At 42.7% G+C, this 27,627-nt stretch overlaps 1 protein-coding gene across 1 annotated transcript in view; it reads right to left on the minus strand.

Annotated features, from left to right (window-relative positions):
• The window catches only part of LOC122932848 (WD repeat-containing protein 49-like), a 190,342-nt gene that overhangs the window by 41,450 nt on the left and 121,265 nt on the right, over positions 1-27,627 (minus strand). The window contains exons 22-26 of the mRNA XM_044287488.1: positions 24,686-24,848; positions 5,357-5,449; positions 1,852-1,910; positions 1,099-1,240; positions 178-217 (exon numbers count right to left, since the gene is read on the minus strand). Of these exons, the coding sequence (XP_044143423.1) occupies positions 178-217; positions 1,099-1,240; positions 1,852-1,910; positions 5,357-5,449; positions 24,686-24,848 (497 nt within the window). The remainder of the gene's footprint in view (positions 1-177; positions 218-1,098; positions 1,241-1,851; positions 1,911-5,356; positions 5,450-24,685; positions 24,849-27,627) is intronic.

Here is a 27,627-nt window from a genome sequence, read left to right on the forward strand (position 1 = left end):
CCTCCAAGTTACAGGCAGGAACATGAACAGATAAAGTAGCTGTGCAAAATACAGAATCTAAAAGCAGCTTCTATATCTCAGCTGTTGTGTGTTATGGTACAAGATGAATATCAGATCTAGTGACAGTCGCACCTGAAGACTTAGACTTTTTAGCTCAATTTGGAAAATAATACTCACTCGGTAATCATGTCCACATGAGCCCTCCAGTGCTTGATAACTATAGGGGTACATACATATGAGTATATTAATGCTTTGCAGTACTTATTCACACCAAAGAGACTATTTAGATCAAGTTTTTGGGCCACATTTATTAAGACTGGTGTTTAGACGCTGACTTTGAATTATTACTTTATGTATAATATTTGGTGTCTATAGTAAGAAAATGGCTGGTGATCTTTGTGGCAGGGAGATCACCAAATTTTGGAATTTTCCCAATTCTTCTCTTGTTTCTCAAAGGAGGGACCCAATTGGAAGATGGACTTTACTTGCGATCTTAGTTTTTTTGGGGGTTGCTTCTCAGTTACCTAGCATGTGTATGGAGACTAAGGCAATGGTCCATGGGAAAAGCATGCAAATCAGCTTATGTCCTCTAACACAGAAACTTCTCAGAATGAAAGGTTGATCTATCTGTAGACAGCCATTGTTGGAGGTTCTTAGCTGATATGAGCTTTTTTTTTCTCTAGTTAGAGCCAGTCAACCAGTACCTTGCTCTATACGGACAAGGGGCAAGAACCCCAAAACAGGCATCTACAGTTGGTTCACTTTTTCTTGTGGCAGAGTCTCTGGTTAGCATACTTTTTCCCCCATAGAGCTGTGTCTGTTTAATAACAACCAGTACCCCCTTGAACTGCATCTAAGGCATCTCATCCCGCTAACAGTACCCTGCTCTGTAATGATCATGGGTAGCCCCAACATCTGTCTCCATATGGGTCATCCACTGGTTGGCTTACCAGAGCTGATTACTTTGATATGACATTGTTAAAAACTTCCGAAAGAAATATTTTCTTAGCCAAAGATCTTCCTCATCAGTTATATTTGTAAGGTTTCTCGAATAACATGAATCCTGATAATACATTATTTAAAAAAAATGAAACTTACATGGCGGGCGATCCTTTTCAGCTCCCCGGAGAGCATAGTCTTTGATGTGATAAACATATATATAACCAATGTAATCTGCTACAAACATCAGCGAGTTGTCTTTAGTAACAGCAAGACTGCTGACCTGGCACCCCGTCCTAGACTGAAGGAGGACAAGAGGGATTTATATAACACATTTTGAATCATGAGATTGGGGGATGGGGGGGGGTTACTTATTAGGGAGTTTTACGAGGAAACAAGAGTTACCAAGGGCTCTTTCAGACCAGCGATGTATGACTTGTCTATGTTCTGCCCACTAAAAATGAAAATTTCTGGGTGTAACGCTGATGTGCCGACACCACCGAGGACACTGCTGTGGTCAGTGATTGGATGTAACAATGAAATGCATGTTGACACGTTGCTGGAGCCAATTGAGAAAAAAGGGGCCGGGAACCAGAAAAGCGTTGGCACCGGAGCAGATGATGCTTGGCTAGGTTACTCCTAGTTTGTAAAAAAATAAATAAAATCATGGGGCTTGGAAAATCCCTTTAAATGTAGATTAAGATATTCCTTTTCTTTCCTTGCAATGTGGCACAATGAGTCTGCTACCTGAATGTATTTACCTATTGCTGTAATGCCTGAAAGTCTTTAAGTGCAGAAATCAGCAGAGGCTCTGAGATGTAATCAGATATCAGCCACTATACTGAATACATGTAATGGCGGCCATGTACGGTAATTCTCACATCGCTATGTCTTCTTCAGATGGACACTTACTGGTTTAAAACTTGCAGTCAGCTTTCCTCCTTGGAATATATTCCAGAAATTCACAGAACCTATAAAACATACATATATTGTCCTTACTTTCCAGCAGAGTTGCAGATCTACATCATTACTAGAGATGGCCTTGCGGTTCGCCCGGCGGTCGTTTCGCTGCGAACTTTGCGCCTTTGCGATTCGCTGAACATGTGAACATATGGCAATTGTCCACCGGCACCATATTCTTTTGCATTGCTCCGAACTTTGACCCATGACACATCCATCAGGTGGGATAGGACAGCCAATTTAGATGTTTCAGCACATGGACATACCCCCACCCTATAACAGAACCCGATCTGGCAGACATTTTACATTCTGTGTTTTGCCAGTGTAGAGATGCAACACGCCAGACCTGCAGGGTATAGCGAAGTGAGGTCACGGTTATGGGCAATCGAGGGTTACTCACTGTATTAGAGAACCCTGGGCAGGCGCGTGGCAGTAAAGGAGAGGTAGACACGGTTCCTCTGGGGCACACTCTGTATGTAGGGACCAGGCCTGACGGTGGATGAGGTGCCCTGGGTGTTACGGGTATTTTGAGTGCCTGGGGCAAGGTCCCTGTTGGATTCGTGACGCCAGTGCCTTTGGACGGTGGCACGCCGGTTGATAGTTGGAATGATGTAGGTACACATGTAGAATAGTGAACCAAACGTTACTTTTACTGAACAGTTCAACTTTGTACAGCAGGTGGTAACACAGTCTTTCAATCACAGTTCCACAAGTAGGCTTATTCACAAAACGGCAGGTATGAATTATGCAAGATACGCAGAGGGTAAATTCACAAGCACTCAGCAGCAGGTTGTACCTTTCCTCAGAACCAATGTACACTGTCCTTTTCTAGAACTCCTGTTCTGGCTTTATATCCCAAGGCCCGGATGCCTAAAGGGTGGCTTAAATCCTTGGTAACTATCTTCCTCTGGTATTAATTAAATCCTTGCTTTCCTTTCTATTTGCATCTGCCCATCAGGGTTACTTATCTTTCCCTGGATCTTTCTCACGTGGCTGTTGATTGACTGTGGGTTTCTCCCAGGAGGTTGGGTCCTGCAACTGGGGTGTCTTCAGAGCTAACTAAGGCTCTCTTGGCTTCAGGCAGGCTGGATCTCCTCACTAGCCTCCTGGTCATAGCTAGCAGCCAGGGCTATCAAGCTGCATGTCAGGAGGAGGCTTTCTAACCTCTGTCTTCTCAGACTCCTGACTCTGCACTAACTCTCCCTGTCTGGGCCTGGACATTTATACTAGGGGCTCCCTATCTCCCTCTAGTGTCTGGGATGTCTAACTACACCCAACTAGGCCTGCTATTGCATCATACAGGGGTACATTGCATAGAAAAACACATTAGAACATACATTAAATGCACAATTAAATATAACATTTCTGTTCCTTGTGAGTAGGAGCAACACACACACCGATTGACCCTTGTATAGTGCCCACCCCTACCTAGTGGGACACTACAGAGAGAGGTTGCTGTGTGGTGCAGGGACAGACTGTTAGAGACACCAAACGCGAGCTAATAGGGCCACAAAGGTCCTTTTAAGGCTGGTATAGGTGTGACATACTGAGGGGTGTAATATACTTATAAAATACTTTCTAACATAGAAAGTATATTATAGTGCATTTGTATTGTGTAGCAGTTGTGTGCGGTTCTGCTGTGATGCCGCAGCTATATAGAGGGACAAGCGTTATTGGAACAACTATTTTCAGCGGGTGTGATATACCTGTTGCCCCCCAAAAAACTGATTGAGGGGTGTAATATATCTGCTTCCATAAAATACTGATTGATGGCTGCGATACCTGTTGCCCCAAATAAACAGGGTGGTGTGATAGAACTGTTGTGGCCCAAAAAATAATTGAGGGGGTGTGATATACTTGCTTCCACAAAATACTGATTAAGGGGTTTGATATACCGGCTTCCACTGTGCCCGTCGTCACATTCATCTGGCAGAAGGCAGGCTTCCGTGGCCCAAATGTTCGAGCATAAAAAGTTGATAACGGCAGATAACCCTCTTGCACAACGGCTGACCGCTGGCTTGTCGGAACTGCTAGCCCACCAACTACTGCCATATAAACTGGTGGACTCGGAGGCCTTTAGAAAATTTGTGGCCATTGGCACACCGCAATGGAAGGTCCCCAGAAGGAAATATTTCTCCCAGAAGGGCATCCCAGAGCTATATGGCTACGTTCAGCGGCACGTATAGCTTGGAAGAAAGACGAGACAGAGGGGATATGATAGAAACTTTTAAATACATAAAGGGAATCAACAAGGTAAAAGAGGAGAGAATATTTAAAAGAAGAAAAACTGCTACAAGAGGACATAGTTTTAAATTAGAGGGGCAAATGTTTAAAAAGTAATATCAGGAAGTATTACTTTACTGAGAGAGTAGTGGATGCATGGAATAGCCTTCCTGCAGAAGTGGTAGCTGCAAATACAGTGAAGGAGTTTAAGCATGCATGGGATAGGCATAAGGCCATCCTTCATATAAGATAGGGCCAAGGGCTATTCAAAGTATTCAGTATATTGGTCAGACTAGATGGGCCAAATGGTTCTTATCTGCCGACACATATCTCTGGCACACATGGTCGGTGGCAAGATACATCTGACCACAGACACGTGGTCTAGCAAACACGGGCCGGGAAGGTACATAACTTTTACTGCCCACTGGGTGAACCTTCTGACGGCCGTCAAGCATGTAACCCTTGGCTCCCGTGTGGATTTGATGTTACCGCCACGGATTGCATCCAGGCCTGCCTCTTCTTCTCCTCCTACTACCATCCTCCGTCTCCTCCTCGGGTGACTCCTCCTTTTCCACTGCTACCGCCTCTTCCGATGCGCCCCCCAAGCTCCCCAGAACCTATTTGACGTGCCAGGTGAGACGTTGCCATGCTGCAGCTGTTGTGCCTGGAAGTCAAGAGCCACACCGGTCACAGGCCGATCAGTGGCTAACCCCGCTCAATTTGACAGTTGGTAAAGTGGTGTGCGACAACGGTGCCAATCTGCTTAGCGCACTGAAACAGGGCAAAATGACACACGTGCTGTGCATGGCACACATCCTGAACTTAGTCGTGCAGCGATTCATTGCCAAATACCCCGGGGTCCAGTATGTCTTGCAGCAGGCCAGGAAAATCTCTGGCCATTTTAGAAGATCTTGCCATGACTCACCTTGCTGACGTTCAGCAGCGACACTACCTGCCCGTCAAATGTCTGATTTGTGACAGCCTGACGTGCTGGTACTCCACCTTGCATATGCTTGATAGGCTGCTCCAGCAGCAACGTGCTGTTAACGACTACCTGTACGAACTCTGCAAATATGACCTAAAGGTTTTTCAGGTTTGCCATTAAAGTCAATGGGGCCCACCGCGAACGCGTGGTTCGCGAACATTTGATCGTAAACGCACGTTCACATACCGTCCCAGATGATGTTCGTCCATCACTAATCATTACTGGTCATCATTTGTTGTCATGCATTACCTAATGGTCCATTGGAGACGAGGGAGGCCGCTCCTTGTAACTTCACAGTCCGCGTTTTCAGAAACAGAATTTTGCTAACGCTTTTGTCTGTTACTGTGGAGAAATGAATGTCTTCATTTTAGAACAAATATAAAAAAGATGTAAGAGACTATGGGTCATATACTGTTATATAGTGCTATCACACTCTGTAGCACTCTATGTACAATAATATCAGGAATATACATTCTTCTAAAAATCTCTACCCATTGGAGCCTCTAGGGGGCCCACTAAAGTAAACAGGATTAATGTACATCTGTCAGTTTGAGAAGCCCAATCAGCCTGCGTCTGTCCAGGAGATATGACGTGATCGGGGGGGGGGGGGGGGGCGGATGAAAGTAGGACGCCCAGCAAAGAGCCCATAGGTGAACCAATTAAATGGGAGGAGCTAGGACGCCATAAAAGAGACACACTTACATCTAACAATTGCCACTGCCTTGATTTGCGTGCGGGAACGCTGCCACTGCACTAGGCGCCCCGGCGCTCTTGTTTTCTTGTCCCTGAAGAACCACTACCCCTAGTGGTGAAACGCGTCGGACAGACTAGAGGAATATTAGTTGCCAGGGTGATTTAGTGTTAGATCCGAGGTTCCAGCGGTTGTGGGTCGCCCTTTTAAGGGCGAGTGCCCGGAATACAGCCAAATAGGGTTTTCCCCACTTACCACGACTAGTAAGGATAGGGATAAAGCCCAGGTATAATAGCCTATTTGAAAACCTGTTCTAAGAGCGACCCTATACACGAGAAAACCGCTGCCAAAAGAAATATCGGTATCCTCTGGTCACACCTGACACTATCCTCAAAGAAGCAGTGTGATACAAACATTGTTTCACTATAAGTGTCATATATTCTAAAATATTGATAAAATAAAAGTTATGTTTTAAAGTAACTACAATATAGGTACACTCAGCACAATAATTATATTTGTAGACACTTCTGAGTTATAATACACTGGGCCACGACTACAGACCTCCTGACCCTGAGTATTCTTTAATTACATCTGTCAGTTCTAGTGTTCTCTACTAAAAAAATAGCTGCATGGAGTACAACAGGAAAAGACTTGTGGACACCACATGTTTTGATCCGACGGTCACATTGTCAGATTGTACTTCTTCATAGGACCCACAGGGTACCACCCAAAGAACCCCTCCCTGAAAGACACCCTATGGGTCATAGCCACAATCTTCCATACCCCAAAGCCCCTTTTGAGTGCCAGCCAAAGAGCCCCCATATGCTAGACAGAGCGTCTTCCGGACTCCAATGGCAGGTGCTAAATGGTTGAAGGAGTCACAGCATCCAAAGGGAGAAATAAAGCAGCCTTTGATTCCTCCAACATATACAGTATTTTTCGCCCCATAAGACACACTTTTTATTCCCCAAAGTGGGGGAAAAATGCCCCTGCGTCTTATGTGGCGAATACTAATGTGCTTCCATTATGAAAGCGCTTCATTAGTACCGGAGGACCGGGAAGCGGTGAAGGCTCTGTACTCACCGCTTCCTGGTCCTCGGCTCGGCTATTGGCTGTGCAGGGCTGAGCACAGCATGAGGGCGCTCTGTGACCTCACACTGTGCGCCGCGATACACAGCCGACAGCAGGATGATGAGTGAGGAGCGGTGGCGTCCAAGAGCAGGAGAGGTAAGTGAGTTTTATTTTATTTTATTTGCACTGGGGGCTGATGGCTGACATATAGGGGTTGATATATGGGGCTGATGGCTGACATATAGGAGCTGATGGATGACATATAGGGGATGATGGCTGACATATAGGGGCTGATATATGGGGCTGATGGATGAATATATAGGGGCTAATGGCTGACATATGAGGGCTGATGGCTGACATACAGGGGCTTCTTGCTGACATATGGTGGCTGATAGATGGCTGAAGGTTGGGGGGTTGATCTGAGGCATTGGGGGTCTGTTCTGAGGTCTGATTGACATTGGGGGTCTGATTGGGGCTGTAAGCTGAGATCTGATTAACTTTGGGGGTCTGATTGCTGGTCTGACCTGAGGTGTAATGGAAAAAAAAAATGTTCTTATTGTTCTCCTCTAAAACCTAGGTGCGTCTTATGGGCCAGTGCGTCTTATATGGTGAAAAATAGGGTATATATAATATGTAAAGCTGAGTGTATGTATGTATGTGTGTGTATGTCTGCTAAAGGAATCTGCACCGTTGCATTTACAATCATGGAATTTGGCACACAGGTACATCAGGTGCCCGAAATGGTTTTAGACAGAGTCTCAGCTCTCTAGCACGTACCGTTCATGAGATATTCCCAAAAAATGCATTAGCCAATAGAAGCCTGGTCACATGACCCTTATCAGCCAATAGAAGCTCACAGGCCCTTAGTCTCCACATACACAGTTTTACACCAGGTCAGTGTTAAGGGGCAGGGTGCTGTAGATGTCACTGTTATAGGGAATACTGTCTATATCTTTTAACGACACACACAAACATTAAATGAAATAGATAAAATATACTTGTGCGAAGCTGGGTCCTTCTGCTAGTATATATATACTAAATAGAAAATAGAAAATACTGGGCACTCTCACTAGCTGTGAAACCACATAGTTTAATTAGATAGTGTTTAAAATAACAGTATATTAAAAAGGATACAATATCTAACTATAGTAACAGTGTACTAAATATGGATACAATATCTAACTATAACACTCTGTATGTCGATATATTATATAGAATGCATACAACACTTAAAATGACACATAAATCATACAGTGGAAAATCCGGAATTTTGACTTTAAAAGCAGTATAATACCGCCAGATGGTTGGGTTGTAGGTGTCCTAAAATGTTCACAAAGTCTGTGGAAAAGTGCAGCAGTGCAATCTCTTTGAGATATGCGATCCTAATGTTAAAACCTCTTGCTATCAGAGGATATCAGTTGGTGATTTAGTTACAGTGATGGGTATGCGGCGTCCCGCTATACTCACTGTTTGATTCAAGTTAAGTTGCTTTATCTTGCTGGTGTTCCGGTACACTGGATGTCTGTGTCTGGTCCTCACTCGTGCTTTTCTTGATCCTCACGATCCCTTGTGACTGCTGCTCCGTAGATGTAAGAGCCGGCACTCCGCGCTTGGACTTTGTTTGCACGTGTGTTTGGTGTCTCGTGCTTCTATGTCCAAATCCTCTGTAGATGCGCGTCCTGGGATATACGTGGGCACTGGAGGTATCACCGCAAGTAAAACTGACGTCCGTCCGGGGGTCTTTTACTTGCGGTGATACCTCCAGTGCCCACGTATATCCCAGGACGCGCATCTACAGAGGATTTGGACATAGAAGCACGAGACACCAAACACACGTGCAAACAAAGTCCAAGCGCGGAGTGCCGGCTCTTACATCTACGGAGCAGCAGTCACAAGGGATCGTGAGGATCAAGAAAAGCACGAGTGAGGACCAGACACAGACATCCAGTGTACCGGAACACCAGCAAGATAAAGCAACTTAACTTGAATCAAACAGTGAGTATAGCGGGACGCCGCATACCCATCACTGTAACTAAATCACCAACTGATATCCTCTGATAGCAAGAGGTTTTAACATTAGGATCGCATATCTCAAAGAGATTGCACTGCTGCACTTTTCCACAGACTTTGTGAACATTTTAGGACACCTACAACCCAACCATCTGGCGGTATTATACTGCTTTTAAAGTCAAAATTCCGGATTTTCCACTGTATGATTTATGTGTCATTTTAAGTGTTGTATGCATTCTATATAATATATCGACATACAGAGTGTTATAGTTAGATATTGTATCCATATTTAGTACACTGTTACTATAGTTAGATATTGTATCCTTTTTAATATACTGTTATTTTAAACACTATCTAATTAAACGATGTGGTTTCACAGCTAGTGAGAGTGCCCAGTATTTTCTATTTTCTATTTATTATATCTTGAGAGGAAGGGTGATTCCTCTTGTACTGTGAGCACCTCCACCAGAGATTTTGTCAGCCCTGTGCGCCACATATTACCTATATTAGTATATATATACTGTTGCAAGAAAAAGTATGTGAACCCTTTGGAATGATATGGATTTCTGCACAAATTGGTCATAAAATGTGATCTGATCTTCATCTAAGTCACAACAATAGACAATCATAGTCTGCTTAAACTAATAACACACAAATAATTAAATGTTACCATGTTTATATTGAACACACCATGTAAACATTCACAGTGCAGGTGGAAAAAGTATCTGAACCCTTGGACTAATTACATCTCCAAGAGCTAATTGGAGTGAGGTGTCAGCCAACTGGAATCCAATTAATGAGTTCACATACTTTTTCTTGCAACTGTATATATAACGGTAGAGGTGTGGTGGGGGCATATATCTTAGTCCACACCCTTAGTCCACTACAGGTGTTCATATGGCCTCAGGTTAGGCCAGGTGCAATAATCACTTGCCGAATCCTCAGAGTGTGTGGAAGGGGGAATTGAAAAGGAAGCCTGCAGAGGCTCTGTGTGGTCCCAGCCTTGTGGCTGAGTCCTTGAAGACTGAATTGTGGGGGACAAATGATGTCTGAAGAAAAGAGGTGTTGCACGGTCAGAGTCGGGAGGACTGTTGGACCATATCCTCCCAAGGTATTGCGTGGTCACCGTCAGGAGGACTGGTGGACCGAGACCCCAATGGTTTGCATTGGTCACACCTAGGAAGCTGTCTGACTGCATGGCTGAGTGAGGCTGAATACCGCAGTGTGAACTCTGAGCTAGAGGTGAGTTAGGGAAAACCTCTGCATAGTGAGTGCCTAGCCGGGCAAGGATTTCTTATTTTGTGTTGATGTAACACGTTGTGATGTGAAGCTGCAACTTTATTGTGCCAAGTGATGCCAAACTTGGAAGTGTGACAAATAAAAAAGAATTGTTTGAGCTTGAAAACACTCTGTTTGTTGAGAAGACTGTAATTGCCGACCCCCTGCGAGAGAGCGATCCCTTTATATATATATATATATATATATATATATTTATATATATCAAAGAAAGTCCGCAGCACTCCTTGAAAGATAAAATGTGCTCTTTTATTCACACATATCAAGTGACAACGTTTCGGTTCTCTCACAGAACCTTTCTCAAGTCAAAGTTGACTTGAGAAAGGTCCTGTGAGAGAACCAAAACGTTGTCACTTGATATGTGTGAATAAAAGAGCACATTTTATCTTTCAAGGAGTGCTGCAGACTTTCTTTGCTGTCTTCCGTCCTGAATCGAGGGATCACCGCGGGCACCCTACACTTCATACACCCTTAAAGGGAGTGCTGCCAGATTTTTTCTATGGATATATATATATATATATATATATATATATAGTGTAAGGGATCAGCTCTTTTTCAGGGGGCATTATCACAATTAGCTTCGCCACAGCCGGATTGCAGGTCCAAACGTGAGATTTACTTTCACAGCAACAATAAAACAGTGCAAAGTAAAAACCTGCCCATCTGGGCTCTATCTAAACATAACCCTACCTCACTTATAGCACTGTTCACACACTGTACCAACATGCGGCTTTCTTAGCCAGTACTCTAGCACTTCCAGGCTGTAACAAAGTCCAGTACCTTTGGGGGATTGTGGCCCAGAAATCCGCCTGACTCTGGCCTAGTGACCGTCGATTCCCAGACCTTGCGGAGTACCCCAAAGTTCAGGCTAACATCTAGCCCCGTGGCCCCTCAGCCAGCCCGGCTGAGACCACCCTTCCAGAGCCTCCAGCAGGCCTCTGTTTCACCAAGACTCTTTCTCTTTGACTGACAGTCTGGCTGGGCTCTTATCCCAGACTGATTGTGTCACCTGGTGCTGCCTCAGACCTGATGACTGATGGGGAAGACACAGAAACTCCTGCCATGAATCTCCCCTAGCAGCTATGAGGTCTATCACTGCCTCACAATATATATATATATATATACAGTTGTGTTCAAAATTATTCAACCCCCAATGCTGTAAAGAGTTTTAGGGAATTTAGTGTACATTTGTAATTGTGTTCAGAATGAAATCTTACAAGGACTTTTTAACCCCTTAAGGACACAGCCTTATTTCACCTTAAGGACCAGGCCATTTTTTGCAAATCTGACCAGTGTCACTTTAAGTGCTGATAACTTTAAAACACTTTGACTTATCCAGGCCATTCTGAGATTGTTTTTTCGTCACATATTGTACTTCATGACACTGCGAAAATTGGGTCATAAAAGTTTATTTTTTTGCATAAAAAAATACCTATTTTACAAAAAAATTGGAAAAATGTGCAAATTTCAAAGTTTCAGTTTCTCTACTTCTGTAATACATAGTAATACCCCCCAAAATTGTGATGACTTTACATTCCCCATATGTCTACTTCATGTTTGAATTATTTTGGGAATGATATTTTATTTTTTGGGGATGTTACAAGGCTTAGAAGTTTAGAAGCAAATCTTGAAATTTTTCAGAAATTTACAAAAACCCAATTTTTAGGGACCACTACAGGTCTGAAGTCACATTGCGAGGCTTACATAACAGAAACCACCCATAAATGACCCCATTCTATAAACTACACCCCTCAAGGTATTCAAAACTGATTTTACAAACTTTGTTAACCCTTTAGGTGTTGCACAAGAGTTATTGGCAAATGGGGATGAAATTTGAGAATTTCATTTTTTTGCCTAATTTTCCATTTTAACCCATTTTTTTCCACTAATAAAGCAAGGGTTAACAGCCAAACAAGACTGTATCTTTATTGCCCTGACTCTGCTGTTTACAGAAACACCCAATATGTGGCTGTAAACTACTGTACGGCCACACAGTGGGGCGTAGAGTGAAAGGTGCGCCGTTTGGTTTTTGGAAGGCAGATTTTGCTGGACTGGTTTTTTGACACCATGTCCCATTTGAAGCCCCCCTGATGCACCCCTAGAGTAGAAACTCCCTAAAAGTGTCCCATCTAAGAAACTACACCCCTCAAGGTATTCAAAACTGATTTTACAAACTTCGTTAACCCTTTAGGTGTTGCACAAGAGTTATTGGCAAATGGGGATGAAATTTGAGAATTTAATTTTTTTGCCTAATTTTCCATTTTAACCCATTTTTTCCACTAACAAAGCAAGGGTTAACAGCCAAACAAGACTGTATCTTTATTGCCCTGACTCTGCTGTTTACAGAAACACCCAATATGTGTCCGTAAACTACTGTACGGCCACACAGCGGGGCGTAGAGTGAAAGGTGCGCCGTTTGGTTTTTGGAAGGCAGATTTTGCTGGACTGGTTTTTTGACACCATGTCCCATTTGAAGCCCCCCTGATGCACCCCTAGAGTAGAAAGTCCCTAAAAGTGTCCCATCTAAGAAACTACACCCCTCAAGGTATTCAAAACTGATTTTACATACGTCGTTAACCCTTTAGGTGTTGCACAAGAGTTATTGGCAAATGGGGATGAAATTTGAGAATTTAATTTTTTTGCCTAATCTTCCATTTTAACCCATTTTTTCCACTAACAAAGGGTTAACAGCCAAACAAGACTGTATCTTTATTGCCCTGACTCTGCCGTTTACAGAAACACCCCATACGTGGCCGTAAACTGCTGTATGGTAACACGGCAGGGCGCAGAAGGAAAGGACCGCTATATGGCTTTTGAAGGGCAGATTTCGCTGGAATAATTTTCAGGTGCCATGTCACATTTGAAGACACCCTGAGGTACCTCCACAGTGGAAAACCCCAAGAAGTGAACCCATTTTGGAAACTACACCCCCAAGGAATTTTTCAAGGCATGTAGTGAGCACTTTGACCCAACAAGCGTTTCATAGAATTTAGAAATATTTGGCTGTAAAAAGGAAAATCTTAATTTTTTACAAGAAAATGTCTCTTTAGGCCCACATTATTTATTTTCACGAGGGGTAACAGACTAAATTACACCCACAATTTGTTACCCATTCTCTCCTGAATATGGCAACACTTCATATGTGGCCGTAAACTGCTGTATGGGCACACTGTAAAGTTCAGTGTACTGATAAGCATCACCTGATGTATTCCGTATCCTACAAATTTTATATATATATATATATATATATATATATATAAGCAAAGTTCTAGTCCCCTTTTGTAAAATAACACCCGTCAAGGTATTCATCTAGGGGTGTAATGAGAATTTTTTGCTTTGTTATGGGTTTTATTAGAATGCCAATTGAAATGTGGAGAAACGAGAAACTAGAATTTTTACCAGCATACAGTTTCAAGGGGGTGTTTTATAAAATGATCAAAGGGGGTTTAGTTAAAGTCAGCAGAGGTGTGGTAGATTCTAAAGCAATCTTTTATGCAAAGACCCGGCTTTGAGGGGCACGTCTCACAATGATGAATTGTGTCTTTCCTGATTCCATTTCTGGAGCATACCCGACACCTTTTTTGTGGCCTTCTCCGTGTCTCTGTGGGGGGAACTACCCCAGGGAAATGCTGTCCTCGTATTATTCTGCTCTCACTTCCTGTGGCCCTGCTCCCTTCCCCTTCCTGTTCCCCAAATAAAAAGTTCTTTATTACTTTTTCTTGAAAGTGCAGGAATTTTCCTCTGTTTCCTGCACTTCTGTAAATTACAAAAGCATTATAGAGGGCAATTTGCGTCAGGTGCAATGCCAATTTTTTATACCATGCCCGAGTTTTGCGGAGGGCACTGTATGGTTGCAGTACCTGGTCTGACAGATCCACCCCTCCCATAAACTTATTATAGTCCTGGATGCACACAGGTTTGGGGACTAATTCTGTGGATCCACGAACTGGAACAGGGGTTGATCTGTCGGCATGTATGGTAGTAAGTACAAAGACGTCACGCTTGTCTTTGTACTTAACAAGCATCATGTTATCATTGCAAACTGCCCTGCTTTCCCTCACTCTTATCCTTTGGTCTATAAAATTTTTAGGCAGATGTTTTTGGTTTCGTCGGATAGTACCGCATGCAACAGTGTCTCTGGAAAACAGGCATTTCAGTAGTGGGACACTTGTGTAGAAGTTGTCAAGGTATAAGTTGTACCCTTGACCTAGCAGGTGGTGATTAAAGTCCCATACTATTTTTCCTGCTATTCCAAGGAGAGGGGGGCACTCTGGGGGTTCAATTTTTGAATCTTTTCCCTCGTAAACTCTAAATTTATGGGTATAGCCACTTTGGCTTTCACATAGTTTGTAGAGTTTGATGCCATATCTGGCCCGTTTGTTGGGCAGGTATTGGCGAAAATGCAGTCTGCCCTTGAAGTGCACAAGGGATTCATCAATGGACAGATGCTTTTGGGGGGTGTAGACCTGGGCAAACTTGAGATTATAATGATCTATAATGGGCCGAATTTTGTATAAACGATCGTATATAGGATCATTAGGGGGTGGACAATCTGCATTATTGTTATAATGTAGAAATTTCAGGAGACTGAAATCGGGTCCTTGACATAATGGTGCGGTATAGTGGTGTGTGATGTAGAAGGTCATTACTCCAATATGACCGTAGTGATGGTTTTTTAATTATCCCCATATTAAGTATTAGACCCCAAAAAATTTTCATCTCCAAAGGGGTCGTGGGAGTCCACTGAAGGGGTCTTGCATAGTATGAGTTGGGGTGGGCGGCTAAAAATTGATTGGCATAAATATTAGTTTGCTCCACCATCATGTCTATCAATTCATCAGAAAAAAAAAGGTGGAAAAAATCAGCTTCCGTGAACCCTGCAGTGTTCACATGAATGCCTGTAGTGGCCGTAAAGTCCGGCAACTGAGGTACAAAGTTAGTAGCAGAAGTCCAGCTGGGGTCATTTGTAGAAGCTGATGCGCTGCTAACTCTACTGCGTCTGTGAGAGGGTTCGTCAATTGATGAATCAGAAGAAGAGCTATACACAAGAAAAGATTCTTCTTCTCCACTGTCAGCGTCAGACTCTGAGGCAAGTATTTCATAAGCCTCCTCGGCGCTGTACACCCGTTGAGACATTTTGTAAAATTTATATATATATATATATTCAGGAAAAAATTGAAAAATAAAATTGTGGAGCTTTATATTACTGGTAAAAGATAGAGGTTCGGAGGTATGGGGGGGGGGGGTTGAAACAGAGTATTTATAATCGGGGACAAGTACGGACGTCCCCAATATTTTTTTATAATTTTTTTATTTTTTTATATATATATATTTTTTTTTTTTCAATAAACGTCTAACTTACCCTAAAATAAGAGCTCTAACCCTAATAACGCCCTAACTAACCCTAATGATTTGCCAAAAACAGGTATGGATGACAGGGACTGGGGTGCTGATGTACTGTCACTATTGGCAGACAGCACACAGGCACAGGGTCACAGGGGACTAATAAGTGGGTGATGAAGGGCACAGGAAACAAATGAGGGGTGATGAGGATCACAGGGGACAGATGAGGGGCACTTTTGGTGTGTGTGTGTGTGTTTTATCACAGGTCTAACTGCACTGCCTCCAACTTCTCTGACTGAAATGACAGGATCGAAGTTGAGAGATAGCGTCCTGTACATAACTCATTGTGATTGGTCCACAGTCAGGACCAATCACAATGAATTATGTTCAGACAGCTATTTCTCATCTCCGATCCTCTCATTTCAGCAACAGCCGGGTGCCTGAAGAGGAGGAGATGTGTGCGCGCATGCGCACACGCATGATATCGCTCATATGAACGAACGGGATCTCCGGTGGTGATCTGCGGCCGGGACCACAGCTGATCGTTCCCTGGCTGTCAAGGGGGAGATGTTTGGTCCCCGATACAGCACGGTAATATGCGCATCAGGTGCGCGATCTCGGCAGGGGAGCATTTAAATGAACGCCGTGCATGTACGGCGTTTTGCGTTCTGGCACAGTTTTCCCCGCCATACATGCACGGCGTTCTGCGCTAAGGGGTTAAAGAACCAAATGCAACTAAAATGACATCAATTGTTTTTGTAATACACTATTAAATGTTTTTTTTTGTGATTTCTTCATTGACACAATTATTCAACCCCTTAAAGACTACCACTCTTAAGAACAGAGGTTCATTCAAGTGTTTTCGATCAGGTATTGAAAACACCTGTGGGTGTCAAGGAGCAGCAATCAAGCATAATAAGCACCAATTAGGCAGATTTAAAAGGACTGTGATAATTAGCTCCTTCTAGACATTTACTGGTGTGTTTACAAACATGGTGAAGTTAAGAGAATGGTCCAGGAAGACAAGAGAAGAGGTGATTTCTCTTCACAGGAAGGGCAATGGCTATAAGAAGATTGCAAAGATGTTAAACATACCAAGAGACACCATAGGAAGCATCATTCGCAAATTCAAGGCAAAGGGCACTGTTGAAACGCTACCTGGTCGTGGCAGAAAGAAGATGCTGACTTCGACTGCTGTGCCCTACCTGAAGCACAAAGTGGAGAAAAGTCCCCGTGTGACTGCTGAGGAACTGAAAAAAGATTTGTCAGATGTGGGTACTGAAGTTTCAGCTCAGACAATAAGGCGCACACTGCGTAATGAAGGCCTCCATGCCAGAACTCCCAGGCGCACCCCCTTGCTGTCTCCAAAGAATAAGAAGAGTCGACTGCAGTATGCCAAAAGTCATGTGGACAAACCACAAAAGTTTTGGGATAGTGTTCTGTGGACTGATGAAACAAAATTAGAACTGTTTGGGCCCATGGATCAACGCTATGTTTGGAGGAGGAAGAACAAGGCCTATGAAGAAAAGAACACCTTGCCTACTGTGAAGCATGGCGGGGGGTCAATCATGCTTTGGGGCTGTTTTGCTTCTACAGGTACAGGGAAGCTTCAGCGTGTGCAAGGTACCATGAATTCTCTTCAGTACCAGGAGATATTGGATGAAAATGTGATGCAGTCCGTCACAAACCTGAGGCTTGGGAGACGTTGGACCTTTCAACAGGACAATGATCCCAAGCATACCTCCAAGTCCACTAGAGCATGGTTGCAGATTAAAGGCTGGAACATTTTGAAGTGGCCATCGCAGTCACCAGACTTAAATCTGATTGAGAACCTCTGGTGGGACTTAAAGAAAGCAGTTGCAGCGCGCAAGCCTAAGAATGTGACTTAACTGGAGGCTTTTGCCCATGAAGAATGGGCGAAGATACCCGTAGATCGCTGCAAGACACTTGTGTCAAGCTATGCTTCACGTTTAAAAGCTGTTATAACTGGAAAAGGATGTTGTACTAAGTACTAAGATTGAATGTCACTTGGGGGTTGAATAAAACTGATAATGATGTGAGCACAGAAAAGACATTTGTGGTTATTTCATTATAAATGTTATATTTGTCCGACTTACAAGTGCCTCTTTGATTTAATTGTAAACAAGATGACTGAAATGATCAAAATCAATGTCAAACTGGCCAAAACACTCAATTTCAGTGGGGGTTGAATAATTATGAACACAACTGTATATATATATAGTAGGAAGGCGCAAGGGTCTGTCATTGACGGAAGGTACGTGTCACCGAGATTCCTGGCCTCTGTGAGGTAAGAGCCGGTAATTTTAAGTGTCAGCGGCAGTTAGTGCTTACTGACACTATTTGTCATTTCGTATGGCTATAAAGCCGATCCGGGCCAGCTCTTACTGGGAGCAGCCAAAGTGCAGGGTGGGTGGCTGCTCCCCACGCTCCAGGCCGGGTTTTGGCTGGGATATAAAAACCCAGCCAGCAGTCTCAGCTGTGTGGATTTTACCTCCATGTGACAGTGAAGCTGTGGAGTCTCTGTGCTGAAGGCTGAAGACTACAAACAGGAGTACAGGCTGCCTGAAAGAGGCCAGTGAACTTTTCTGTGGCTGAGCATTCAGCCGGGTGTGAACTGACACCTAGGATTCCAGGTGAACACTGTGTTATTTTGCTGTGTGTGAACAAGCATCAAGACTGTTATGTTTTTGTTGAGTTTGAATAAAACACTGAAGTTTGACTTACATCCTGGCTCCTTGCCTCTATACTGCGTCCGCTAACCTGTCTACCAGAGCAAATCCCATATATATATATATATATACAGACGTGGACAAAATTGTTGGTACCCTTTGGTCAATGAAAGAAAAAGTCACAATGGTCACAGAAATAACTTTAATCTGACAAAAGTAATAATAAATTAAAATTCTATAAATGTTAACCAATGAAAGTCAGACATTGTTTTTCAACCATGCTTCAACAGAATTATGTAAAAAAATAAACTCATGAAACAGGCATGGACAAAAATGATGGTACCCCTAACTTAATATTTTGTTGCGCAACCTTTTGAGGCAATCACTGCAATCAAACGCTTCCTGTAACTGTCAATGAGACATCTGCACCTCTCAGCAGGTATTTTGGCCCACTCCTCATGAGCAAACTGCTCCAGTTGTGTCCGGTTTGAAGGGTGCCTTTTCCAGACTGCATGTTTCAGCTCCTTCCAAAGATGCTCAATAGGATTGAGGTCAGGGCTCATAGAAGGCCACTTTAGAATAGTCCAATTTTTTCCTCTTAGCCATTCTTGGGTGTTTTTAGCGGTGTGTTTTGGGTCATTGTCCTGTTGCAAGACCCATGACCTGCGACTGAGACCAAGCTTTCTGACACTGGCTAGTACATTTCTCTCTAGAATTCCTTGATAGTCTTGAGATTTCATTGTACCCTGCACAGATTCAAGACACCCTGTGCCAGACGCAGCAAAGCAGCCCCAGAACATAACAGAGCCTCCTCCATGTTTCACAGTAGGGACAGTGTTCTTTTCTTGATATGCTTCATTTTTTCGTCTGTGAACATACAGCTGATGTGCCTTGGCAAAAACTTCGATTTTTGTCTCATCTGTCCACAGGACATTCTCCCAGAAGCTTTGTGGCTTGTCAACATGTAGTTTGGCATATTCCAGTCTTGCTTTTTTATGATTCGTTTTCAACAATGGTGTCCTCCTTGGTCGTCTCCCATGTAGTCCACTTTGGTTCAAACAACGACGGATGGTGCGATCTGACACTGATGTTCCTTGAGCATGAAGTTCACCTTGAATCTCTTTAGAAGTCTTTCTAGGCTCTTTTGTTACCATTCGGATTATCCGTCTCTTAGATTTGTCATCAATTTTCCTCCTGCGGCCACGTCCAGGGAGGTTGGCTACAGTCCCATGGATCTTAAACTTATGAATAATATGTGCAACTGTACTCACAGGAACATCTAGTTGCTTGGAGATGGTCTTATAGCCTTTACCTTTAACATGCTTGTCTATAATTTTCTTTCTGATCTCTTGAGACAGCTCTTTCCTTTGCTTCCTCTGGTCCATGTCGAGTGTGGTACACACCATATCACCAAACAACACAGTGATTACCTGGAGCCATATATATAGGCCCAATGGCTGATTACAAGGTTGTAGACACCTGTGATGCTAATTAGTGGACACACCTTGAATTAACATGTCCCTTTGGTCACATTATGTTCTGTGTTTTCTAGGGGTACCATCATTTTTGTCCATGCCTGTTTCATGAGTTTATTTTTTTACATAATTCTGTTGAAGCATGGTTGAAAAACAATGTCTGACTTTCATTGGTTAACATTTATAGAATTTTAATTTATTATTACTTTTGTCAGATTAAAGTTATTTCTGTGACCATTGTGACTTTTTCTTTCATTGACCAAAGGGTACCAACAATTTTGTCCACGTCTGTATATATATACACTGAACAAAAATATAAACGCAACACTTTCGGTTTTGCTCCTATTTTGCATGAGCTGAACTCAAAGATCTGAAACATTTTCTACATACACAAAAGACCCATTACTCTCAAATATTGTTCACAAATCTGTCTAAATCTGTGTTAATGAGCACTTCTCCTTTGCCGAGATAATCCATCCCGCATCACAGGTGTGGCATATCAAGGTGCTGATTAGACAGCATGAATATTGCACAGGTGTGCCCTAGACTGCCCACAATAAAAGGCCACTCTGAAATGTGCACCGTTTTGCCTTACGGGGGGGAAGGGGGGGGGGTCAGAAAACCAGTCAGTATCTGATGTGGCCACCATTTGCTTCACGCAGTGCAACACATCTCCGTTGCATAGAGTTGATCAGGTTGTTGATTGTGGCCTGTGGAATGTTGGTCCACTCCTCTTCAATAGCTGTACAAAGTTGCAGAATAATGGCAGGAACTGGAACACGCTGTCGTATACGCCGATCCAGAGCATCCCAAACATGCTCAATGGGTGACATGCGTTTATATTTTTGTTCAGTGTATATAAAGAAATGAATTAGGACAGAATTTTGAACTTATGTAGATGAAAAAAAACTGAAAAAAAAAATGGTGTGAAAGGGCGGCCATTGACTTCCAATTTACTGTCATTTTTTCTGCTATTTGTAGTCTCCTGTTTCATGTACCGTACATACTCATCAATACAGGAGTGTTATACAGAACAGACCTGCAGTCAGCAAGACAAAAAAAATAAATATAAAAATGCTAATAAAAGTACTGGCTGATAAAATAGTCATCTGAATCCACAGTGTGTCACACTAATTATTTTCACAGTAACAGGGCATTTGTAGAGCAGAAAGCAATTTCTTCCATTTCCATGTTACTATAGCAGTGGTGGGTTGCTAAGCTATCGGGGACAGTACAAGAGCCAGGTGCAAATCAATTATTATGTACTGAATTGACACTGGACAATTATGCTCCATGGATAATCCAATTTAGTGGTAAAAGTGCTACAATATTTGGACAACTGAACTTCCTATAAATGTGTCCTAAAGGAAAACTCCATGCTGAAAATAAAGCTGCTCTCTCTTTTTCCTATATAAAAGTATAATATGCACTAAAATCACACTAAACAGTACAGAATGGAGCTGTTGTTGCCCACCTTCTCATGGCCCTTTATCACTGTATTAGGCCCATTCACACGGCAGATTTTGCAAAGTCCGCTGTAGAAACCCTACAGTTTTTGCCATGGTTTTTCCAAGTAAATGCATTAGTGGACAGAGATGGAGGCAGAAGGCTCCTTCCACCGTGTAGTTTCCAGCACCACCGTACTGTCGCTCACTTTCCATTCACTTGAATTGGAGTTGAGCTGTAATACCTGGGCATGGCCACTGCAAAAAAACAGGATCAACTCTGGAGGAGCTGGTGCAGAGGATGGCAATGATAGTGGCCCTGATGAAGTGTTGTGTCACAGTGTACACTTGAGGCTTGGAGTAAGTGGATTTTTCTGGAGAATCTTTTCCAGGAGCAGGAGCTCTGACTTGTGCTTTCTCTCCACACTGTTCTGGACTCCCCCTCCTGGAAGGAAGCACAACCAGCCCACTCCTACCAAGATGGTAGGAAAAGGGTGGCTAGCCTTGTTCCTCTCAACCATTGCCATCCACTCCCTACTGGTAGATATGGCCATATGATACAATACAAAATACATAACAATATGATATAAAGCAATACAAAACTATATACAACATTGTAATACCCCCCGGTCTGGATTACTACAGTAGTAGCTGCTAAAGGTAATGTGCTCCCCTTTCTGAATTATGCCTATTCCAGGCTCAACTCTGATAAGGGCATGTATGGTAGAAGAATTTCTCTCCAGTTGCTGCACCTTAGCCTAAGTGGTTGGTGGGTACCTCAGCTGCCAATGAAAGTGATAACGAAAAAATGGGCAAATGCATGGCCGATATTGGCAAAAGGAAATCCATGGATTCCAGGATAAATAGATTGAATATTTACCAGCAACATGTTTCGATAACGGTCTGGTATCTTCATCAGGTCATCATTATGGACTGATGACGATACCAGCCAGAATCAAAATGCATTGACAATAAAGATTCCATCCATTTAGCCTGAAATCCATGGATTTCCTTCTGCCAGCAGTGTCCATGCATTTGCCCATTTTTTCTCCTTCACTACACAGTGGATGGAACATTCACCTCTGTCCACTAATTAGTGGGGGTGCGGGAAGTCAGATCCCCAACAATCTGATATTGATGACCTGTCCTGAAAACTATTTTAAAGGGAACCTGTCATCAACTTTATGCTGCCCATACTAACAGCAGCATAAAGTAGAGACAGGTTAGTTGATCAGTCAGCGGTCTGTCATTTATAAGTTAAAAGTAAGTGGTTGCCGAGAAACAACATAACAATCATTGCCACTTGAGAAGAGTCACGGCCACCATGGTTATTCATGAATTCCTGCTCTCCTGCCCACCTGCTGATGACTGGACAGTCTTCTACCTAGTTTTCTCCCATTCTCTCTAGGAGAGAACTGACAATCATCAGCAGATGGGATCATGACAAACCATTACTCTTCTCATGTAGAGTTGCCTCTTTTTGAGGCCTGGGCTGCAATGATGATGTTGGTTCTATGCAACCACTTACTATTAGCTGATAAGTGACCCACTGCTCAAATCAGCATTTCTGTCACTATTTTATGCTGCCCTCAGTGAGATCAGCATAAAGTTGATGACAGGTTCCCTTTAACTAGCTTTCCACAATGGACAAGAGATGAGGATCCTCAATAGGAGTTCTATGAACTGAACATTTCCTTCAGTGGGTTTTTTAAACTAGACAACCAACCCCTTTATGGCCTTATGGGATTAAAAAATGTCTGTCACCATGTTGACCCCTTTAAGAAAAGGCATTTTATTAGATCTATTATACCAGCGCACCACCACTGCTTTTTGGTATTAAAATGCATTCGTTGGGACCTTGTGGCGCCCTGTGGTGCACAGGAATGGGGGTTCAGTGAGTTCAGCTCCACTGACATCATTAACAGATCCTCCTTAAAGGAATCTTTCTTGTGACAACCTGTCACATTACAGATAGTATTTCTCATCTGTGCAGCAATCACATCTACCAGCAGGGGGCACTATTGATAAATGTGATGGCTGTAGAAACAATATCAAGTAAAACATTATCACCAGGTTTTATTAGAAAAGTGGAGGATATCCTCAATAAATGAGTCCCACTTCTGTCTGAAGTCCCCTTAACTTTTTCTGCACAGTTAAACGTGATGAGAAATGTGGCGCAGAGGGTTTTATACATATCCAATACATTGCTGCTATTTGTAAAAATACAAGGTTTTCCCTATGTGTGAACAGTGCTAAAGGGGTTTTCAACCCCTATAATGTCCAACCTAATGCCCGGGCCTCTCATACTGGTCATACCCCCAAGAGGGACGAACCTCCGTAGCATCATCACCCGGGATACTAGGGAGGCTTGTTCCTGTAGCGGCCTGCTATTGGCTTGCCCCTGCCACTCATCACTATAACCCTGTACATAAGTTCAGGTATTCCACTGCTAGTTTACAGTAGAGAACTTTTAACATTTGAGAACCTCACAAGACCAAAACCAAGAGACTGAAAAAAAGTAAAAAAAAATTCACTGATCTAAAAATACCCCATAAAATAATAATAGCATATGTTACAGTACTCTTTTAGCAGCCTTTAAGTTACAGAGGTTGTCCAGGTTCTTCTCAGTTTTGAGTTAGTCCACCTAGCGTACTTGACTGAATACAAAAATCATATTTACTTGGTTTCCACGGCTCTAGTCCTACAACCTGGCTGTGTTCTGCAATCTTTCGGTCCCAAAGTGGTACTTTCCTGCTGGGTCATGTGCCACATGGGATATGTCTTGGCTGAGGCCAGTCATTGGCTGCAGCAGTGCATGTGACCCTGTCTACAGTCTGACCAGAAATCAACACACCTGGGACCAGAAGATCTCAGAATGGTTCTTGTATTAGGTCAACCACACTAGGTGGCTAACTCAAAACCAAGGGATCCTGGACAACCCCTTTTGATATTGAGGGTTTAGCCTCAGGATAGGCCATAAATATTAGTTTGTTGGGGGTCCAACATCCCTCATCTCCACGATCAGCTGTAGAACTGGCCCTGTAACTGCACATCTCTGTCAGTGGATGAAGCTGGTAATCTCAACAGAGCGCATCACAACCAGGGAGAAAAAAAGCTCCCCTTCTCCCTGGCTGTGACGCTCTCCTCTGCGATAGGGCAGCTCACAGCCAGGGAGAAGGAGACGCCCCCTGAGAAACACGCCCGTCTCCTCCTCCCTGTACTAATGCTATTAATTAGCATACAGGGCGGCAAAAGAGAACGGGGGTACAGAAGGGCAACAGAGCAGATCTACTGATCATGCCCTACACTGCCAGGTACTAATTTTGTAATGTCAGGACCTGTAAATGGTCCTCTTTGATTTCCATATTTTTCTAGTCTCCACAGTTGATACCTGCAGGTCCTGGGTTTCACCAGAGGGGACATCTATACCCACTGAGCTGGTCTATTTGCATGTCTATTCTTAAAATTGATCAATATATTATCTCCATTTTCTATATAAAGTAACCCTATAAAGCATTATTTCATAAAAGTAGTGTTATCAGATACTGAGTGCTTACATTTAATTCCTGCAGAATCAAGAAGACTGGACGTGTTTATTCGGCACTGGATGTGGCCCGAGATCATGTTCCAGATAATAATTTCTCCATCATAACTTGAACTGGCAAGGAGATTAGGAGGATTTTGAGCTATACACAGAATGTCTTCTCGGTGACCTCGGATCTGCAGAAGAAAAAGGTACATTGAGCTCTGATGCTACATCCTATCATCTAAAATCACAATCAATTGTTCCTCAACTCATATGACCCTTTTATTTTTGCTTATACTGAAACTAGCTCGGTAAGCACATCTCAAAGAAAAATGCAGGACTAGACTGCAAAAAAATCTTTTTATTCTTCAGCTACAATAACTTTGAAGACATTTATGACATGAGCTATACAAACACTGATGTTATACATCACAGCAAGTGGGGTTCATTATGTCCTTGCAATGCCATACCTAGCCACATGGTGTGCTGTTTTGGGGAAACATGTGTATGATCAACTCAAAAAACAAAGCGCCTACATTAATAAATGTGTAATACAATTGCTGAAGGCCACCTAGGTGTAGGATTTAATGCAATCATTTATTTATTTTGTAAAATATATTAAATAAATTCTAATAGCTTAAATTAGATACTACTATATTATGATATTATTATGCTATTATATTATAATATCTAAAACACAATGCTCATCTGCACAAGAGCACCTGAAATCAGTGTCGGACTGATTGGGCCCACCAGATACAATTATTCTTGGAGACCAACCTCTAAATAATCAATAATGCCTCAGGTACTCTGGTGGGCCACTCCGACCCTGACCCTCACTGGAATGTTGTAATTCATCCAGATCATGGAATAATGTATATACCAAGTCGCTACAATGTGGTTTGTCGACCTCTTTTATACAGTTCCCGACAACTCAACTCTCAGTAAAAGATTTCTGGCATGGTCTTAGAATGAAAAACATCTGTATTTCCATTTGCCCAGTCATCTCTTTTGTGTATTCCCAGTCTGACTACAGAGATTGTATGTAACTACCAGTGAAAAAGGCTTTGTAAAAAGATATCAACTTATTCCCCACACGGAGTACTCCACCCTCTGTCCCCTTATTCAAGGTGTCCCTGTGTATTCAAGGTGTCCTCTCAATGTAGAGGGTGCCTGAGCTTTAGGTACCCTGGCGACCAGCAAAGGTGTTTGATAATCTAGTGCTATTGCAGTTTACCTGCATTTATCCTGCATTATTTCCTGCCATACTCCAAGTTCTGTTTCCACCCTGCCTTAGGGTTTACCCTACACCAAACCGTTTAGTTGGAACAATTGCTCCACTCACCGATCCGTAACAATAAGCATCTGCTCTGTAGGGGTCCAATGGCTAGCACCTCCAATGATCACAAGCAGGGGGGTCCCGAGTCTACCGGTTAAATGAAGTAGTGGTTGAGCATGTGCGCCACATTTTCAACTGCCCCAACTCATTTGGAGGGCTTGGGAACCCTATTGTCATGAAAGGTGGGGGTCTCAGGGGTACAAACCTTTTAAGGAAGTAGAGAACAGTACAAGGCCATGATAGAGAGCGGAATACTAATTGGCACATATGTATACACACCACTTTGACAAATTGTCTGGCATAAAATTATTGGTAATTCTGTGCTGTAGACACAATTGTATGCAACATATTTGTTGGTAACTTGACACTGCTATTTGACCTGCACTTCTTTTATATCTGTAAGGAACAGCTACAGGGTGGCATCACTGTGAAGGAACTGTGGTGGTACATGGGCTCATTGCAATTTGTCAGATCTGCTCTAGTCCCTCACTCAAGCTCTTCCAGTATAAGAACTGACATGTTGCTTTGAGTGAATAAATTGATAATTTATCCTCTACCTTCTCTCTTTTAGCTTTGAATTTAGGATCTTGGACTTGGTCTCCTAGGGGTGTGCACCAACAACCTACTCACTCCATACCACTGTCCTGCTGTTTTCATTTTGGGAGAATTTTATAACTGTCTTGGTGATAACTAAGGGCTGACCGTAGAACTGTAAGACATTATTGTTGCTCTGAGAAAAGCAATCGGCTATTAACGTTTCATTGACCATGGGTTCGAATCTGGATCAGATATGCTAACTGTTCAAACCCGGAGAACCACTGCTGTACACAGATTGCAAAAGGACACTGTCTCCTCGTGTCACCTAGCAGAATTACAGTAGTTACTCAAGATACAATATTCATTGGTTCCAGGATGACCATTGTATGTTGAAACCATTGTAAGTTGAGTAATTGGTTCCAAAGCCACAAAATGTCATCCAAGATAAGAGAAAATGAAACTTTAAGAAAAATAAGCAGATAACTAAGATAGATAAAACAAGTCCTTACATATAACAGTCAGGAATAGCTGCTAACTAGCAACTAATAGAGCTATTTACCAGAGAAGTGGCCTTGATTGTTTGGATTTGAGTCAGAGACATTGTATGTTGAATCTAGTTTCAACTTACGATGGGTCAGAAAAGATCATTGTATGTTGAAAATATTGTATCCTGAGGCCATTGTATCTTGAGGGATCACTGTACAGTCAGGGTCATTGTATGTGGTACAATCTTCAATGTGGCTGTGCCAGGAAGTAAAGAGGATCACTAAATTTATTTTAGGTGTTTGATCTGGGACCTGATTTTATTTTAAGGGTCTAGTCTGGGGTCTGATTTATTTTAGGGGTCTGAATTAATTTTAGTGCTCTGGGGTTTAATTAATTTTTGCGGACTGGTCTGGGGTTTACTTAATTTTAGGGGCTGGTCTGGGGTGTGAAACTAGCTACCCTTGATATATATTAAGTCAACGTTAAAAATCTAAGTCAACTGGATTTGTTTTAGAAATCTTGATATTTTACCATTTATCCAAGTGGTTTTCTCAATAGTAGGAAAAGTTTCCCCAACATTCATACCATGATGACAAATCTTTCACACCTTA

The sequence above is a fragment of the Bufo gargarizans genome, chromosome 3 (assembly GCF_014858855.1).
Source record: "Bufo gargarizans isolate SCDJY-AF-19 chromosome 3, ASM1485885v1, whole genome shotgun sequence".
In the NCBI taxonomy this organism is placed as follows: Eukaryota; Metazoa; Chordata; class Amphibia; order Anura; family Bufonidae; genus Bufo; species Bufo gargarizans.